Below are 20,538 nucleotides of genomic sequence, written 5' to 3'. Positions count from 1 at the left end.
GAATATCTTTCTTCAACAAATTACATCTCAGGTCTTCTTACACTGAATTCTAATAACTCAAAACAGTCATCTCAAATATTAATTAAGCTGATATAAATCCACATCTTCAAAGAAAGGAATAATAATAGTAATAACAACAGGGATTGACTGAAGCTACCCATAACCAAAGTACCCCATCATAAAAGACAGTTTTATACGAACCTGCTTAGAGCTATTAATTCTTAGCATAAATGGCTCAAGTAGGAATGACTTTGTATGGGCATCGGGTTTTTCCTATTTTTCTAGTCCCCTTCCCTGATAAAAAAGATTGCTATGTAACACTTTTTAGTAGATTTATCTCTAGAATTTCTCTCTCACACCAAGAACATTAAAAACATATCTCAATGAGAATCTTCAAACTTGTATCTAAAGCTACTCTAGTTTTCATCCTGGGAGAAATGGTCTGATGACCTGTCCCATGAGTTTTAAGACATGAACTATACAGCACTACTTGACTTTCCTCGAATTCCAAAGAAAGATTTTAAGATATACCACTGGTTTAATAACAGATTTGCACAAGGAAAAATACTGCTATACTGATTCTCCTTTTGTTTGTTCAAAACAAAAATTAGGAAAAAAATTAATTTATTGCCTCTTTATAGAAGGATCAGCAAAACAGAATAGATTAAAACTTCATTTTAGCAATATACCCACAACATTCTTGTATATGGAAAATAAAACAAAGCAAAAACCAAAGTTTCTTTGAAATGGATCTTTAATCTAGACTTTAAAGTCAGGTTTTGCAAAAACAGCATCACTTCGCAAGTATACCGTATATAAACCACTACAACTTCTGCTGCTACAGTATTGTCAAAATAGAATTACCAGATGATCCAGCACAGTCTACATGTATACCCAATAGAACTGAAGGCAGGGTCTGAAGAGAGATCTGCATACCACTTATATGAGGAACCCACAGTAGTCAAATTTAAAAAGACAGAAATAAGAATGGCAGGTGCCAGGGCCTGGGAAAGGAAGGAATGAAGGGTTGTTTATGGGCATAAAATTTCAGTTTTGCAAGATGAAAAGAAATCCTGGGGATTAGTTGCACAAAAATGAAAATGTATCTGAGACTACTAAATGGTTGGGATGGTAAACTTATGTTGTGTGTACTTACCACAAGTAAAAAAGTTTTGACTTAAAAATTAAAAAATAACATGAAAGTGGTTGAAAACTATCAAAAAAAAAAAAAAAAACTACTGAGCATTCTCAACTAATCCAGTACCTATTTTACACCTGATTAAATTTCAATGAGGAGACATTTAATGTAACTCAAGGTACATTAATTAACAGGAGGAAAAGCAGAACAAGAAACCAAACTCTTTGGCTAAGGGACCGTATCTTCTTCCTCTGCCTGGTTCTTATAGAGTTGTATCTAATTACATGACAATAACAATAATAGTAACAACTGCCATGTACCAAGTTTCCACTATGTGGTAATCATAGGTATAGTTTGTCTCTAATCAGGACAAAAATTCAGAAAGGCAGGTTATTATTATCCTGATCTTAAAGAATGGGGAAAACCAAAAAGGTGAGTAGTGGTAAGGGCTTCGTCCCCAGAATTTAGCAATGACTCTTGCTCTTGCTGTCTAAAACCTACACTGCAGAGCCTTTGCACTTGCTAATTCCTCTCTAGAACAGCTTACTTCAAATGTCTCAGGAATCATTTCTGTCAAGTCCCTGCTCATATGTCACCTTATCAGTCTTTTCTTCATCACTAGATAAAAAGACATTCCCTCCCCTTCTTATACACCTCATTTCTCTTCCGCCGTTTTATTTTCTCCTAAGCACTGTTGCTACTAGAAAAACATACACTCACGTATTTACCTATTTGTCTGTTTTTCTCTACTAAAAGTAAGTTAAGGACAACTTTGTTCAGACCACTAGTGCTGAGGTAAAGGCTATTTCCTAACAAGTATTAAACAGTGTTGAGTAAGTGTGTAAATGACCAACTAAATGTGTACTAATTATCCTATGCATCTTTCTCTAGAAAATTTAGGTATGATCAGGTGTAATATTTAAAATACCGGACTAGTAAGATATACTGTAGATGTTCCAATTCCTACAAAGTTAGCAGCGGGCCACAGCCTCTTAGGACAAGAAACCCACTGGAAGTTAAGCATCATGTTCAGAGGCATAGTCTCTCCTACCATATGGGACACTCAGGAAGACAGAAGAAAAATCACATCAAGGCTCTGGGAAGGTCTTGGGAAGTTCCAAACAAAGGCATTTACTATCTGCTGAAAAGGTTTTAAATATTTTTAACAACCACTACAGTCATATACCTAAGCATACTGGTTAGTCACAACATACTTATCAGTTCTATTACAACTATTCAGATAATTCACCTAGATAAATGCCATAATCCATTCATCAATTACTAGATATTATAATGACCTCTCAAATCTTAGCTGATGTATGAAAAGACAATTTAAAAGAACTGCCAAAAAAAAGTTTGTTTGCCCTAAAAGTTAGGAATTAGAGATAATGTGACCTGAGCAAATGAGAACATTCCAAACAATGCCATAAATTTCTACACAAGTCACCTACCTATGTGTTCATTTCATTATAACAAAAGTAACAATGATGACAATGAAAAATTTTGTTATTAAAGATGAGATTTTTGACAACCATTTCAGTATAACTTCTATTTTTTGCTATATCAGCAATTTGCCATACTGCTTCGGTATTTCAGAATATAATGATAGAGGATTTACTTCCCAAATTAATAATTTTATTATAAATTAATTTATAATTTAATTTCCTAGGTAATACATTTTCTAGTGTCAAATGAACATGAACCACTTATGTTAAACTAGATTAACAAAATTTATATAGAAATGTAACACTGAAACTGCTGTTTCTATTTACTTAATGTATAAAAATAGGGAGAACTAATATTCAGCATGAACTTAGGGAGATATTATATTTAGGTTGTCTCAAAAGCTGAAAACTAAGCCTCCTACCCCCAACAAGAATACACATATACATGCATAACTAATCAACCCATGTCAGTTCTACCAATGCTTTAGTTCTGATCATTCAGGATCCTTCTTCAATTACTGTAAAACCTTCACAGTGTTTTCCCTACCTTGGTCTATCCTCTAACAGAAGAAAAACACTGAAAAATATTTTAAGCTAATAAAAAGGAACACTGACTTGACATTTGATTATATAAATGAATTAGAATTATTTTAAGTGAAATAATGGAATTATGTGTACAAATAAACAGGAAAAGAGACACATACATATGTATATACAGACATGAATGTACTGATATTTCATATTAAGAAACTGCTATTAATATTTAGGTAGCACAGGGGTACTGTGGCATATACTATGTGTGTGTGTGTGTGTGTGTGTGTATGAATAATTTATATATAGGTGAATTATTTTATATATGCAAATATATATATGTGTGTGTGTGAATAAGTATGTGAATAATTTTTGAAGTCTATTGAACTTCCTAGGATTTTGTGGTTTGAATTAAATAGTTCCTGAAATATGACTCAAAATAATCTATGGCAATAAAAAGATTAGAAGATGAAACAGATGAAGTAACTAATGAAGTTAGATAATGGGTATATGGACATTCATGAAACAATTCTAATACATGTTTGAAAACTTTCCATAATAAAAAATTTAAAAATAAATAAACAAAATGATCCAGTAAAAACAAAACTGCCAACTGTTTGATACTTTCCCTAATCCTCTAGGCAGATTCAGTTTACTAAGGCTGCTTCTATAGCTCTTTCACAGTTACCACTATTAAACTATTTTCCATTGGATTGGAGATAGTGGGCTCCATAAGCACCATGTCTCATTAATCTTGGTTTCTCCAGAGTCAATCACAGAGCCTATTAAAATGTCAGCCCTTAAACAGTTACTGAATATAATGAATATAAGTGAAAAAATAGAGTACAATCTCATTAAATATATGGTTTTGCAGAAAAGCCATTTTATCATTTACTTGTTAATAATAACCCTAATCAAAAGAGCTCAAAACCATAAATGTAATATTCCTGCAACACTGTTTTAGAAGAAAGGTCTAATAATAAACAACTTATTTGGAAATTTACTGTTGACTCGATACATTTAACAGCCACATGTGTTGATATTAGCATCTGCCAAATCTGGTTTGTCAAATATTTAGAATATCTCTTATTAACATCAAAGGTATCTAAATCTTAAAAAATATCAATTTTAAGTCATTTCCATACATTTTCAGAAAAGAAATTTATAAAATTAAATACCAAATAGTGGTTAATCTCTAGAGATATGCTCTTCAATACAGTATCAATCAGCTATACAAAACTATATAAACTATATAAAATTTAAAACACTATTCCTCAGCCACACGAGCCACATTTCAAATGCTCATTACCCCATATATGTAGTGGCTACCATATCAACAGTACGGATATAGAACATCTTTCTATCATTGCAAATAGTTTAGATGATGCTGGTCTAGGGAAATAGTTAACTTAGATTCTCATTTTCAATTACCTATCTGTATTGTCTAAATATGGTATAGGTGTGCATTCCTAGGCAAAATATAAACAATGCAAAACTTGCCACTTACATTCTTAAGGATTCGACTCAGTAGAATTAATCAAAAACATAAAGTTGTGCAAGCATCACCCCTATTTCCAAAACTTTCCAAGATTGCAAACACAAACTGTTTAACTGTCAAGTAGCAATTTCCCAGTTTTTCCTTCTTTCAGGCCTGTAATTTCTACTCTCCCTTAATTCCAATAAATTTTCTATGAATATGCTTTTTCTACATACTAACTGGAATCAAACAATAGTTGTCATTGTATTTGACTTATTTCACCTAGTTTAATGTTTTCAATGTTCAAACACACCATGTATCAGAAGTTCATTCATTTTTGTGGCTAATATTCTACTGTATGTGTATTCATATTGTGTTTATTCATTCATCTGTTGATAGACATGTGGACTATTTCCACCATTACTAAATGTTGTGAATAATACTGCAATGAAAATTGGTCTACAGGTGTGAATTTCAGTACCTGTTGTTAGTACCTAGTTTTTAGTTCTTAGTTTTGGTTATATACCTAGGACTAAGACTGCAGTTATTCTATGTTTAGCTTTCTGAGAAACCACCAACCAATTTTCTACTGTGGCTGTACCATATTAAATTCCTATTAGTAAAGATACAAAGGTTCCAATTTCTTCACCTTTTGATGAATACAAGAACTTCTGAGTCTTTTTTATTACAGCCATCTTAGTGGTTGTGAAATGACATTTCACTTTGGTTTTAATTTCCCTTTCTCTAAGAACCAATAATACTATTATCTTTTTCATGCAGTTCTTGGTCATTTGTAGATCTCAAGAATTTCTTTACATATTCTGGATAGCAAATCCTCATTAGATACATAATTTGCAAATATTTCTCCCATAAACTACTTCACTTCTGTGATAATGTCCTTTAATACATAGCATTCTAAACGTCTGATATAGCCAAATTTATTTTTTCTTTTGTTTCTAATGCATTTGGAGTCCTATTTCAGAATCCACTGCCAAACCTAAGCTCATTAAGATTCATTCCTGTATCTTTTATTAAGGGTTTAGTCCTTATTCACAAGCCCTTGATCTACTTTGAGTTAAATTTTGTATATAGTGCAAGAAAGGATCTACCTCAGTTTCTTACTTGTGGAAACCCAGGTGCCTCATCTTTTGTTAAAAAGATAAAAGGTCACTGTGAATAAAGATAGTTTTACTTCTTTATTTTTCTTTTGGATATTGGATGTCATATCTCTTTTTTTGTACTAATTGTTTTGTTCATTGACTGGACCTGATATTTTATCAAAAATTAACTGATAAGAATGGGTTTGTTTGCTTGTTTCCTTCTTTCCCTTTCTTTGCACTTCTTAAAAAAGAAACAAAACAGATTTGGAACTATGATACAGACACATTTTCTTAAACCTAGAAATCAATTTGAGTAGATAGTATAGGCAACTTAACAAACTAACTCTTCTGACCTAAGCACCAGGAAGGTTATTTCCTATCATTAAGGTCTTTTAAAATTTCCTTCAGCAATGCCTTCTTAATTTTTGTGCACTATTCTTTCACTTGTTTCAGGTATTTTATTCCTTTACATGACAGTATAAATAGAATTGCTTTCATAATTTCCTTTTCCGACTATTCATTGCAGGTATATATAAACAACTAACTTTTGTATGTGGGTTGATCATACCTTGCAACACTACTGAATTAATTTATTAGTTCTAATAGCTTTCTTTTGAAGTATTTGGAATTTTCTATATTGGATCAGTCATTTTTAAATAATGCTTGTTTTATATCTCCCTTTCCAATTTGAAAGATTTATATTTCTTCTTCTTAACTAATTGTTCTGGTTAGAACTTCTGGCACAATGCTGAGTATCAGGGGCATACCTGTCTTGTTTCTGATCTTAGAGAGAAAGCTTTCAGTCTCTCATTATATTAGCAATGGGTTTTTCCATAAATGTCCTTTATTACATTGAGGAAGTTCCATTTTATTGTTTGTTTTTTAATGTTGTCATAAAAAGTGTGAGATTTCTTTCTTGCATTATCTAATAACCTTTTCCCTACATTAACTGATATTATCATGTATGTGTTTGTTTTCCTCCTTCTTCTATGAATGTGATGTAAGGCAGTGATTTATTTTCTTACACTGAATAAACTTTGCCTTCTTGGGGTAAATCCTACTGGCTCATAGGGTTTAATCAGTTCCCTATGTTGTTGGATTAGGTTGACTACTATTTTTTTCAGGATTTTGAAGGCATGTATTTTTAAAATAACTGTAAGACAAGACTACAAACACAGAATTAAAGCTCATATTAATCTTTAATTAACTTATTTTAATTAAGGGAGAAATGTATATAAATTGATATCCTATTTAATATTAAAAATTGAAAAGAACTGAGAAATCATTCTTGCTTATGCCAATGATTGGTTTTATTCATCTCTTAGGATTGTTGCAATTCAAAGATGTCACTGTTATAAGTCTTTTATTTTTTACATGTGTGAAAATAAATGACATCTTATAAAGTCTGTAAGATGAATATAACATCAATAATAACTCTATTTCTAAAACAATAAATATAAAAATATTTTACCCCTTCATAGAAAACTTTTGCACAGTCCTTTGCTAATTTTCCAAAAAATAATACACTGATGGTGTTGACATCTGAATTTTCTTTTTCTATTGAGAAAAACATAACACATACACATAGAGAAACGCGTATTAGATATAGTTTTATAAACCCAATAAAATTGATGACAACTATATCTTAAAACTAGTTATTCCAAAACTTAATTATGAAGAAAATGATTGTTTATGACTCAATTTTAGCTTGCTCTAATACCTAAAGAATTATACAAATAACGTAAAGAATGTTACTACATATTAAAATCAAAATTATAACAAGTTTCAACTGGAATGCATGTTGTATATCATTCTATAAATATCACATTAACATCCCTTAATAGCCATCTTCTACTACTTTTTTCATGTTTGTAATCAAAAGAAATTTTTAAAAATTTCTTAATTATTTACTTTTTAAATTAATTAATTTTAAGTGCCTGAGATCTTACAAAATATTTCATTTTTAATGATGATCAACTTTAAGTAATCTACAGTTATCAGTGCAGAGTCTCCTCTATTGTTCATTATTTCCCTAATGATTTTCTCTATCAAAATTACAGGGTACTTTGCAACATAGACTCTGATCTTTCATACTTGCATATATATAAATATGTGCTAGGAGAGACTACAGTAGTTTAGATAAAACCTTAGTAATAAATTACAAAAAAATTTCACTAACAAGGTTACAATCAGTTCTTTATATAATCCCTAAAAATATGTTCCTAAACACTGCATATTGTACAATAATACACTAGGGCTCCATTCTAAAATGCATTATTTTTTAAGTGAAAATATCAAGACCTTATTATATTACTTCTTTTATTTCTAACACAATCCAAACACATGAATCAAGGATCTAACATACTTAGGAATTAATATTTTTCAAACTGATGTCTAAGTCAATTATACTGAAGTAAATACTTAGAACCAATGAGGTAATGTCATTTTATCAAATCTTTAAAAATTTAGAAAGTGCTGAAGAGCAGGGATGCATTTAACAGTGATAAACTCATTAAAAATGTTCAACAAAGATTTGTGAGGAAAGGAAGTGCATGAAACAAATCCAATTGGTGAGGTGATAATCAGTTCTTCTAAATAATGGGCACATCCTGGCCGAATCATTGTTTGTGGAAGTTACCCAAGTTCTATAAAGAACCTCACTGAGATCTTCTAGATTTGGTGACAGAATGTCCATTATTCTCATTCTCCAAAGGTTACCCACTTCCTATAAGCCACTACAGCAGGGCCAAAAGCTAAGATTCAATTACATCATCTGAGAGAAGTCAAAGTTATATGAATTTGCAAACATTTAATTAGTTCAAGACACTCACTTATTAGATTTTCATGCAGCACATGAAACATCTTTCCAAAATCTGAAGTCTCTGAGAACTCTTGCATCTGCTATTCTATCAGATCTAGTAGCATATGGAATGAAACAACTACCACAGAGCTACCTATTGTTCCTTTCGCTTACATCCCTCAAAACAAGTATATATGCAAATTCAAACATTATTGTTCCTCAAATACAAAAACTAGTGGCTAATAATCAAAATATAACACATTCCTTCAATGTCTTAAATAACCTATAGAATTTTTGTTTCTGGCCATGAAAAAGCAATGAAGACTGGATTTATCCTGCAGCTTTAAAACAGCAAGCAAGAAAGAAAAAAAAGGTATTTGAAATAACTCTTTTTGGACATTAGACAAATAAAAAGTGCAGAAAATGACTATTTTTTTCTTTTTGTTTTGTTTTGTTTTTGAGAAAATAAAAGCAATAACCTCAGCTTACTTGCTGGAGAGATTGTGGGCAGGAAAATATGGAGGTTGAATCCAAACAAAGTCAGGCAATTTCACTGAGTTAAGAAGAGTTTGGAGTCTGAGGAGATCACAGTGGTTAGAATTTTCAGAACAAAGTGCAGAAAAAAAGGGAGCTGTAAAATGAATGTTTTGAATATCTTTAGAGGGTGTGCTCAGGTCTTTGCCCAAGTACTCATCTACAACTGTATGAGTGGATAGTCCTCCGGGAAAGAGAAAAGTCAAGTGAACAGAGAATACAGAACCATCTTGAGATTCACAAAGAGCCAGGAGCAACCAACCAGCTAGAATGGAAAGACTTCCTCAATTTTAGAGTACAGAATGGACTCCTCAGAAGGATATTTCCTTAGTGACAAAGCCAGTATGTCCCAGAATAAAGGCTAATTTGGAGCTAACCTAATGAAGTTAATCATGTCAAATTCAACAAAATGTATCCCCAAACACTAAAAATATTCAAAGGGTAACAAAGCCAACATTTGATTATGTAAAATTCTAAATGTCCAGCATTCAGCAACAAACTGCCAGTGACACAAACAAGAAGAACAAGCACATAAAATAGGAAAAAAGGAAATCAATAAAAGGGCTCAGGACATAAGTAGCTCAGTGGCAGAGTGGCTGGAATGCTTGAGGATTTGCATTATCACCAGCAAGGAAAAAAAAAAAAAAATAGAAAAGAATGCAGAAACAACAGAAAATAGAAATAGCAGAGAGGACTTTAAGGAAGTTAAAAACATGTTCACAAAAGTACAGAAAATCATGAACATGAGGAGAAATGTAAGGTATGCAAGAAGACTCATGAAACTTCTAGAGTTGAAAAAATATTAGAATTGATGGTATACTGAATGGGGTTAATAGTCAATGAATATAGAAAAAGGTGTTACAAGAACTGGAAAATACAAAAAAACCAATAAAACAAAAAGGCAATAATTTGTAAAGATCAATTAAAAAGACCTCTAGCCAGAAAGGATCAGGAAAGAACATAAGAGAGTAATAATCTCAAATTACCAAACCAAAAACTAGAAATGAGATATCACTACAGAGCCTATCAACATTAAAGGAGTATTAAAGAAATAGTATGAACAACTTCATGCCAATACGGTGGTCAACTGAGATAAAAAGGATAACTTCCTTTAGAAACACAAACTACCAAACCTTCCTCAAGACGAAGGAGACAAATGAACAGCCCTATACAAATTAAGAGACTAATTTAGTGTTAAAAAGATTTCTCATAAAAATAAGGCATAGTTGGCTTTAATAGTGAAATGTACAAAAATTTAGGGAAGAAGTAATAATTTTTCACACTTTCAACAAACAGGAGGAGGAAACAACTCATCTCATGAGAACAGCATTACTATGATACTAAAACCAGTCAAAATCATTATAAGAAAAGAATTTTTAGATCAAAATCTATCATAAATATAGATGCAAAATATTTAACATATTTGCAAATCAAACCTAATAATATTTAAAAAGGATAATACATCAAGACTAAATAGGCTTTAAGCCAAGATTGCAAGACTGGTTTAATGTGGCAAAATCAACTGATGTAAAAAACGTTATTAACAAACTGAAATAAAACTAAGATCATCAACAGAGGCAGACAATGCATTTAGCAAAATCCAATATCAAATCATGATAAAACTCTCGACAAAGTAGGAATTGAGAAGAATTCCTTAAGTCTGATAAAGGAAAATTATTAAAATTAAAATCGTGAAAATTCTGAGATACATTAAAGTATGTGCAATACCTGAACCCTGCAAACTTATAAAACAGTATTAAGAAAAATTAAAGAACTAAATAATGGGTAATTAGGAAGAGCGAATGAATCTGAAACATGGGTATCATTAAAATGTGAAATCTCTCCAAATGATCTATAGACTCAATACAATAGCAATCCCATTTGGGTATTGCTGGTAAAAAAGATAAAACTGACTTTTGTTTACTAACCTTTTATTAAAAACATTAAATTTGCTTATTAAATATTATATTTTTCCATAGAAACTTCAGAAATTTTACATCTTCAGTAATGGCAGCTGTCAGTAATGACATTCTATTAATTATTTTCTGATCAGTATGCTTTTCAATTCTTTTGTCTTTTTCTGACAAGAACCTTTTGTACAATGCCAAATAAGGGTGGTAAAAAATGAGCAACCCTATTACATTCCTGATTTCAGGGGAAAGGTTTAAATATTTCATCATAAGAATAGCATTTGCTGTAGGATTTCTGAAGATATTCCATATCAGATTAAGAGAGTTTCTTTAAATTCCTAGTTGTCCAAGTGTTTTCACCATGAACTGGTGTTGAACTGGACTATACCTACTGAGAAAACATGAATTAGTAAAATTAAATAGATCAAATAATAATAGCAACATGTAATCTCAGTCTGATATCCTACTGTAGAAATGTAAAATGGTACAAATCCTCGGGAAAAATATCTGGCAATACCTAAGTCCACTACCATGTACATATGCTCAAGAGAAATGCTTTGTATTTACCAAAAACATGAACAGGTATATACAGTATAGTCAAAACCCACAAAACCAACCAACTGCCTATCAAGAGAACAAATAAAATTCTAATACATTTACAAAACAGAATACTGGAGAGCTATGAAAAGCAATGAACTAAAATATCAATATTGGTCAAATCTCTTTAACAAAATGTTCACCCCACACATTAAAATAGAGATAATGCCATAAAATTCAATTAACATAAATTTCAAAAACAAGCAAACTAATCTATGGCATAAGATGGAAGAATACTGACTCTGGGAGAGAGTATTAAGGAGGTCTTTTTTCTGGAATTTGATGCTAATTACAAATGTGTGTTCTCCTCATAAAAAAATCTTTAAGCATTATTTGTTCATTTCTCTCTCTCTCTCTATATATATATGCTACCTATACTTGTTAAAAAAGAATCCAGTGCCTCAAATAAATGTATTTTGATGGACCGAAATTATGAATGCTTGTATCATATTATATTATATTTATCTGAGCATCTTCTTTTTCATAACGAATGGGTAACTTCTCTAACTGATTAAGACCTTATACAGGAAGTCCAGAATTGTTCTAGTTATGGCTTTCTTCAATATTTAAAGTTCATTTAAAAGTATTTTACCAAGTTTCTGCTACACATGAAGCAATAACTACGGGAAATACCAAAAACAAACAAATAAAAAACGAAGAAACAACAACAACAACAAAAAACCCATTTCCTGATAAAATTCAATTTTCTGCCAATATCTGTGACTCTGAAAAATAGATATCATAGATTTCCTCAGAAAAATAATTTAGAATAACTTTCTTTATGCTCTACCAACTTAAATTTGCTCTTTCCAAAGAATCCAATATTACTTTTTATAATTATTTACTGCATTTTTTTATTCTCCTAAACTGTAAATTCTATGAAGACAAGGGTTGAGTTTCAGTCACTGCTACATACCCAGTACCTTTATCAATGTCTGGTACTTAGGTGGTTTTTAAGGGTTGTAGAATGTTTGAGTTCTCAGTATTGCCCATTCACTGATCCAGATCATTCTTCCAACCAATTACAGAATTTAAAGTGTTCTACTTTACAGTTTTCAAGTGCTACAAGGTACTCTTCCTAGCTTACCAAGATTATTTGAGGGTTACTAAACAGGACTTTTACCTATACAAGGGTGCCTCTATAAGAAGTAACATGTTGAAGGCAAACTTTTAAGAAAGTTAAGTTACTACAATGTTTAGGTCATTATTAGTAAAACTAAAAGCAGGGAGATCAATCATTGCAATAGTCTAGATACAAAAATAAAGGGATCTTAAGTAAAACAGAAGAAATGAGAGGAAGAAGGAAAGAGATGTTGAAAAGCTTAGTAAAGGAAAAACTAACTTCATTGCACAGATTTCTGTATTAATGTGAGTGTATTACCAGTTAAAATCATTCAGGTGTATGTATGCATATAGTACACAAAGGTACATATTTATAGGTTACAGGAAAAAGCTAAACATAATCAGTTTGCTTACACTATATACCTTGAAGTCCAATCTTCAAAATAGTTCTTCCATTTCCAGAATAAGTTAAAGAAGATATAAATGAAAGTTTTCCCTAAAATGGGAGAAAAAAAAATAGTTAACAGATGATTTTATTATAATACCAAGATATAAATAAAAATCAGAATGATTTTTAAAGCATTAGAATTTTATCTTTTGTGAATGCTCTAAAAATCAAAATAGAATTGCTTTCTACAGACCCTAACTACTTATATAAATAAATAAAGTCACTGGGAGGTTTCTGACAGAAGGGTTCCTATATATAAATTCTGACAGTAATGTCCACAACTCTGACAGAACCAAAACGTTGTATAATGGCTACTATAAACTTATACAAAATATTTCTGTGAGGACATCTGCCCAGCAGCTTAAGACTGGTGCAGTCCTTGTTATTAATCCCTGTGGCCGAAGATTATTGTCTCAAAATAAATAATTTTCCTCATTTTGCGTTTAAAAAAAATCTCCTTGTGCCTCAAGTTTCTGGAACACATTCCATTGTAATGCTATTCTATTCCCAAATAAGCTTAATTAATCTTCAGAAAATCTCTAATTTTTATTGAGGTTGATCAAAAAGTCAATATATTATATTCAAAAAAATCTCTAAGACATTAAATACTGCTGAATAAATTTTCCTAGAGAAAAACCGGAGGGTCTAAAAATACTTTGTAATTTAATTTTTTAAACAATCATATTAGTTAAAATATCAACTTTACCCAGCTTTGCTTTAACACATAATATTGTTCTCTAACAAAAATAAAACAAAATAGAATTTAAAAAATAAGGTTTGTCCTAGAAAGGAATGAAAATCTAAACAAGAAAAATTCTGAAGTGCAAAGTCATTTCACAAGTAAAGATAGTGGGGCCAAATCAATAAACTAAGACACAAAACAGGTTAACCTTTGTTCCATTTCTGTAACTAACCAATCTGTCAGATTTACAAAGTTATTTCATCAGAGTCTCAGATAAAATGAAGTTCATACATCTGAATGGTTTGTTACTTTTTTACAACTCTAAAATTTAATAATTTTGAATACATTACTAGGCTCTGAAAACTTCCAAAAAGGTATCTATTTTACTTATTGAATACAGTCTTATAAAAGATCCTATAACACACACCTCCCAACCTATTTAATATTCCAGACTTTGATACAGTCAACAACAAAAAGAAATCAAGATTATTGTTGAGACAGAAATCTATATGTCAATTTTATTTGTAAGACAGTACTCATAAATAAAAATTTAGCTATCAAGAATGCATGATGATTCAAAAGTAAAGATAAACAGTTCTGCTTAGGAGGTAGAAAGTCAGACTGACAATAAAAATAAACCATTTACAAATTTCAAACCTTTTTTTTTTATCCATTAAAGAGTTAAGGTCATAGGGCAACCAACTAATCAAAAATCTTAATGGAAAGCACTCTTTCAGTTAGAGATGCAGACAACACTTGCTTATATGGCAGATGTTGCCAGATATCTGTTAGAAAAATTCATCTGACATTTTTAACAAACTGAAAACACATGGGAATTCACATCCACTTAGAGGTTCCTTTCAAAAAACTGACAAGATTCACACCAAGAGGTGGGGTAAGGGTGGCAGGAGTTACTACAGAAACTGGAGGACACCAGCTTGGATCTTTCTCACCAACCATTTTTCAGAATAAAGGCATGATAATGTTGGGAAAAGGCAATAAACCTGTAATAAAGTTGGTGAAAACTCACTAATGCTAGAAGGGAGTTACAGAAAACAAAACAATAAAACAACAAACAAAAACAAACGAACAAAACCCCACCTTCTACCTCTGCTAGGGATGGGCAGGAACAAGAATACCCATACAAGGCTCAGACCTGCATCTAGGGGCAGGACAAGATCATGGAGAAAGATCCACTCACAAGACCCAGGAACCCAATCACTGCCTGCTAAGATAATCAGAAGAGAGAGCATCCATCCACCAAAGGCTAACACATACGAAGTAAAAGGTAGCATGGTCTACAACTAGAAGAGAAGCACCACAGCATGGAGAGAGACCTTATCTGTGGTAAAGAGCAAGGCAAAGACCTAAAACTAAAGATGAAGGACAGAGAGCAAAATCCTCTGGCTGGTCTGTGTTCATGCTACATGCAAAGTAACCCTAAGAGAAATCTGCAGCCTATAGTGCTCTGAAATAACCATACTAACCTAGCCCTCTTCCTTTTTAGATTAGTTTAATGCACCACATACAGTTTCAGGAATAAAAATTATTTGCTTCAATTTCCATAGTCCTATACAAGGTGAATGGCTTTCAACAATATATTTGAGGCATATGAAAAGGCAAGAAGTAACACTGTCAAGACACAAAGCAACCAAGAAAATCACAGTAAGATTACCTGATATTAATCAAATTATACTCAAAGAAAGTGGTTTCGTTCTTTTTACATGTGGTCCAACTAGAAGAAAGGTCTGGATGAGAAGAAAGGATGATCAGAGAAAATATGAGTTTCAGTTACTGGAATGAGACAAGCTAGTTTCATAAAGTTGGTACCCTAGAGAGAGATACCCATACCTGGGGAGGGATATGAACACTTGGACAAGGGTGCTACCTAGATGTGGGAAGGCAACACCAAGACCCCAGGGGTACAAAGGAAGGGGAGGTTAATGATCTATGTCAGAACTACTCAAAAAGCCTTCCCATAACCCAAAGGAAAATGAACTAGTGCTACTTTCACAAAGAGCTGGGAAATTTGCAAGTAAAATAACTACTGAGACTACTATTATCCACCACCCCAGGGCTCTCACAATGAGCCATCAGGGCATGGCCCACCTCTTGCACCTTCAAATGGAGAATGGCTCCAAATGTTGTTCACTTTCAGGGCAAATGAATTGGTCAGACAGGACACATTAAACTGACTGTCCTCAGGCAGTCTCTCTGAAAATTACATCTAAATTGAATTACTGAGACTGAACTGGGGGCCAGAGGGCTTATCAGTGGCAGACCTCATAAGGGATCCTGTCAAGTCACATTGCCTAAGTGATCTATGTCCTTCTTTGAGGGGCTCCCCATAATTGTAAATTTTGTTTCCAGGTATGGAAAATGTGCCCTTGGGATTGTGTTTCTTGTGTGAAAGATAGAAAACCACAAAAGCAGTGTGATGTGTACCCAGGGGCAGTTTATAAACATTCAAGTATTTAATACAATACCTTTGGTTGATACTATAGCCCTTAGTTATATATTATCTTGACAGCTTTACCTACAATGGGAGTTACTCCATTAGGAAGGTGGATTTTCCTCCATCAGGTAGGAAATCTGTTCCTACCTTAGCTGAAGTGAGCAAACAAAAATGGAACCTGAGTTAAAGAACAAGCTTGGAATTAAAGGATACTGAACAGTGAAACACTTCAGCACGACTTATGTCCACAGTTATTTGTTTTGAATTCAACAGGAGATGAAACCTAGGGTCATTCCTTTCTACTACAAATGATGTATTTACTTTAAGAAAATGATATTTCTCTTCCTCAGAAGAGTGAAGTTGGGTAGTTGTCCTATATAAACTCAGATTCATCATTTAAGGAGTCCTCTTCTTCAGTGCTAGAAGTCCCCTTTACATATGTAGGAAGACACTGGGTCCTCATTGCATCACCCTGAGTAGTCATGATGTTATTGCTGAGATAAGCTGAAGTACAGGGAGTACTGAGAGTAATACTAATATCTGCCTGTACTCTGGAAATGTGTTTGCCTTCAGAATAAAAATGAATTAATACAGATATTTAAAAAAAAAAATAACATCCCTTGATGTGGACTGAATGTTATCTTAAAATTTATCTGCTAATGCACTATACCTCAATACTTCACAATGTAACTATATTTAGAATATGGCTTTTAAAGAGGTTAATTAGGTAAAAAGGAAGCCATTAGGATGGGTCCTGATCAAGCATGATCAGTGACTATATAAGAGAATAGGATACACGGAGGCACCAGGAGCTCACACATGCACAGAAGAAAGATACAGTAAGAAGGTAAATACCTACAAGCCAAGGAAAGAGGCATCAGAAGAAACAAACCCTGCAGATACCTTGATCTTGATCTTCTTGCCTACAGAAATTATGAAAAGATAAATGTCTAAGCAACCCAGTCTGTGGTACTTTGTTATGACAGCCCTAAAAAACTAAAACACCCTATTAAAATTCAGGAGTTTCCTAAGCTTATTTGGGAATTGGACACTTTGATCTAGACCTTTTAGTCTACAGAAATTATGAGAAAATAAATGTTAAGTCACAGATTTTGGGATATTTTGTTGCGACATTCCTAATAGACTAAAACACCCCTTAAAATTCAGGTTAAGCTTATTTGGGAATATTCAGAACTCAGTGACCCTGAGCTATGATGGAAACTCTGTGTGAACTGTATGAATATGCACCATGGGACTTGGATGGGAAGGGTAACCAATACGAACGTGAAGTTGTGTCACCTGTTGTGACCAAAGCAATAAACTATATAAATCCATCTAGGGGCCCTGTTGCCGCCTGCAGCAAAGAGACCGGGAAAGAATCGGAGGCGGACTGGGAATGAACTACTTCTTTATTTTTCTCTGAATGAGCTTTCTAACAGAGGTGCTGCTTCCTATCAGAGGTGCTTTCTATCTTCTTATAGGAAGCAGACCTCTAAGAAGCAGCAACCTCTGAAAAAAGCACCTTCCTCTAAGAAGATAGAAAGCACCTCTGATAAGAAACACCTCTGATAGGAAGCAGCATCTCTGATAGAAAGCACATTCAGAGAAAAATAAAGAAGTAGTTTATTCCCAGTCTGCCTCCAATTCTTTCCATGGTCTCGTTGCTGCAGGTGGCAACAAGGCCCTGTCTCCTCACCAGCTAAATCTACTGAAGTACAGCAGGCCTATCTAGGAGGAGAACACTAAGATAGTGAGACTGTCATCTGGATTAAGAAGCATAATCTAGTAAGACATATTTAAAATATTAGAACAAGCAGAAAACAAAAGAACAAGATCATAACATCCAAACAGTAAAGATAATAACGTTAGCAAGGCCTGGTCAGACATGGTGGTACATGCCTGTAATACCAGTGATTAGGAAGCAAGAGGATCATTAGTTTGGAGCAACCTAAAAGGCACAGCAAAACCCTGTCTCACAGTAAAATTTTTAAAAAAGACCTAATGATATAGAAGTAAAATTCTCTTGGATTCAATCTGAAGTAACACAAAAATAAAATAAAAAAACATAAAAATAAAAATGTTAGCAAGGCTTTGTTATCAGCAGACAAAACAGATTCAAAGAAAATGAGCTAGTGGAGATCAAAAGGGGACATCTGGTAATGACAAAAGGATCAAACCATTATGAAGACATAACAACGCTAAATATATAGGCACTTAATAAGTTTCAAAATATGTGAATACTCACATAACTAAATAGGTCTTCTCATGTTCACAAGTCTACTATCACGCTTAGTATTTAGAATTAGTGATTAAGTAATCCTATCAAACAACTCAAAAATAAAATCACCTTTAGTACACTACTATATTTATTCATCTTTGTACCTCAGAAACCTACTCCAATTTATTACAAAATTCTAATGTTTGTATGGATAAGTATGCATCACTTGTTGAAATATTCAGTCTACTGTGAAAGATAAAAGCCATTCTTAAGACAATTCTCATAAAGAAAATGGACATAAAAATACGCATTCCCTTTAGAAAGAAAAAGCATTCTGAGTTAAGAAACGTCTTACCTGAATATATTTCTTGCTATAATCACAACTTGGCTGTAGAGATCTGAAATCGACCTTGTGTAATTTACTCAGCTGCTGAACTTCAGGCACCCCACTTACTTCCTTTATTAATTCTAGTGGCATATCAATTTTCCTTCACAATGACATCCAAAGCAAATTCAACTAGTGAAGTTGACAGCCCGCTGTTAAAGATACAAAGACCAGTGTTTCAACCAAAATATACTCAAAATTATTTTAAGTCTCTTTGAGTTTGGCTTTTCCTTTCTTTTAATAAGCTACTTATCTCTGCTGGGTTTAGGGAGTAGCAGAAGAATGGATTATTTCATAATCTTATTGCAATTATCAATAATAGAACATTCTAAGGAATGGAGAATTTTTTTTTTTTTCTATTTAGCGAAGGCATTTAAAATACCTCTAAAAGCTTTAAGATTTGTGAGAAGTTCACTAACAAACTCCACCGGTGTTATCACTGTAAAAAAATTGGGAGCGGGGAGCTGAAAAAAAATTTTTTCAATAACCTTGACAATTGCAATTTTGTGTAAGCAAACTGCAACAAAACATCTTTTTGTTGCTCCTCCCTCCATCCCCTATGTAATTCAAAGAAAAGATAAACTGTTGTTAACTTGCGCACTGTAAATTAAATCCTTCTCAAACTGCCTGGAACCCTCACTAGTATCGCTATTTAACTTTAACATGTACGCGCCAACCTTCCCCAAGTCACTTGAGCTCCCTTAGAGCAAGGACTTGGATTTACGTTTGCTTCTCTCAAAACACCAGCCAAGATGCTGAGCGCAGCAGCTTCACGAAAAACACACGGCGAGTTTCTCTGCAATTACTACATCAAATCTTGATCTAAACTAAATCCACCTCTACATAACGTGCACCCAGGGCCCAACCTACCTTTTTCACTTTGAAATTCACTCACCCGCAACGTAGAGAGAAAACTAGGAAGCGTTCCGACCGGCGCGTCCGTGACGTCACACGCACGCCGGAGGCTGAGCCTTCGCGCATGCGTGCATGGTCACTAGCGGTTAACCGCTACTGGTGGAGGACAAACCTCGCGAGGGTTCCCAGGCCTAAGGCAACTTGCAGGTTTCCTGAAATACGCGGAGGGAGAGGAGCGGAGGAGGGGCGGGAGGGGCGGTCGCCGTACAAGTCCCGCCCCTCGCCCATTTCCGGCTTTCTCCGTAGGAGAAGCGGATAAGCTGGTTCCTGTAGGCTGCGTGGTTCCTAAATCCTGTAGCCAATAAGAAGCCTTCCAAACCAGAGCAAGAGTGCAGATTTCATTTGGTGAACTGGGAGCTGGGACCTGGACCTTTTAAGTTTGCATCTTTATTACCGTAGGAAGTAAGCTCCTGAAGGCAGTTTTTTACAAAGAAATATTTACAAGTGTAACAGTGTCCTTTGATAGTTTTTATGCAGTTTTCGGGCATTGACATAACTCCACAAATGAGTTATGCTATTTTCAGGCAAGTTTGATTTAAACTTGCCATTGGTGTACAATGCTATGACATTGTGGTGTAACTAATATGACACAAATTAAGCCCATCTTCCCTTTTCCCTCCCCATCTCTGTATTCACATACCATACGTAATCCAGGGGTAAGAACTGAGAGCTCAGGAGCTGCCACTGGAGGAAAACCATAGGCTCAGATCATGCCCTTGTTCCTCCTCAGGCTTCACCCAGTTGTGAAATACGTTCCTCCTTCCTAAATGAATTCCTCCTCCTGAGCGTTGTATCCCAACCATTTACATCTCTTCTCTGTCAACAATAATATACTCACACC

At 33.5% G+C, this 20,538-nt stretch overlaps 1 protein-coding gene across 9 annotated transcripts in view; it reads right to left on the bottom strand.

The window, feature by feature from the left end:
• Positions 1–19,802, bottom strand: part of POT1 (protection of telomeres 1) — a 108,150-nt gene extending 88,348 nt beyond the window's left edge. For 3 of the 9 annotated variants that reach the window (XR_013765701.1, XM_079150911.1, XM_079150912.1), the window contains exons 1-4: positions 19,653–19,802; positions 18,753–18,934; positions 13,018–13,090; positions 7,163–7,248 (exon numbers count right to left, since the gene is read on the bottom strand). Coding sequence is in view for 2 of the 9 variants with exons in the window: in XM_079150911.1 (XP_079007037.1) it covers positions 7,163–7,248; positions 13,018–13,090; positions 18,753–18,875 (282 nt within the window). In the remaining 7 variants the exon portion in view is untranslated. Of the gene's footprint in view, positions 1–7,162; positions 7,249–13,017; positions 13,091–15,399; positions 15,473–18,752; positions 18,935–19,652 lie in introns of those variants that run through there. The other 6 variants (XM_079150913.1, XM_079150915.1, XM_079150916.1 and 3 more) reach the window with 4 other exon arrangements.
• Positions 19,803–20,538: the final 736 nt, after the last annotated feature.

This window comes from Sciurus vulgaris (genome assembly GCF_902686455.1).
Source record: "Sciurus vulgaris genome assembly, chromosome: 8".
Lineage (NCBI taxonomy): Eukaryota > Metazoa > Chordata > Mammalia > Rodentia > Sciuridae > Sciurus > Sciurus vulgaris.
Note: the sequence above shows the minus strand (reverse complement) of the source record. Positions and strands in the feature narration are given on the sequence as shown.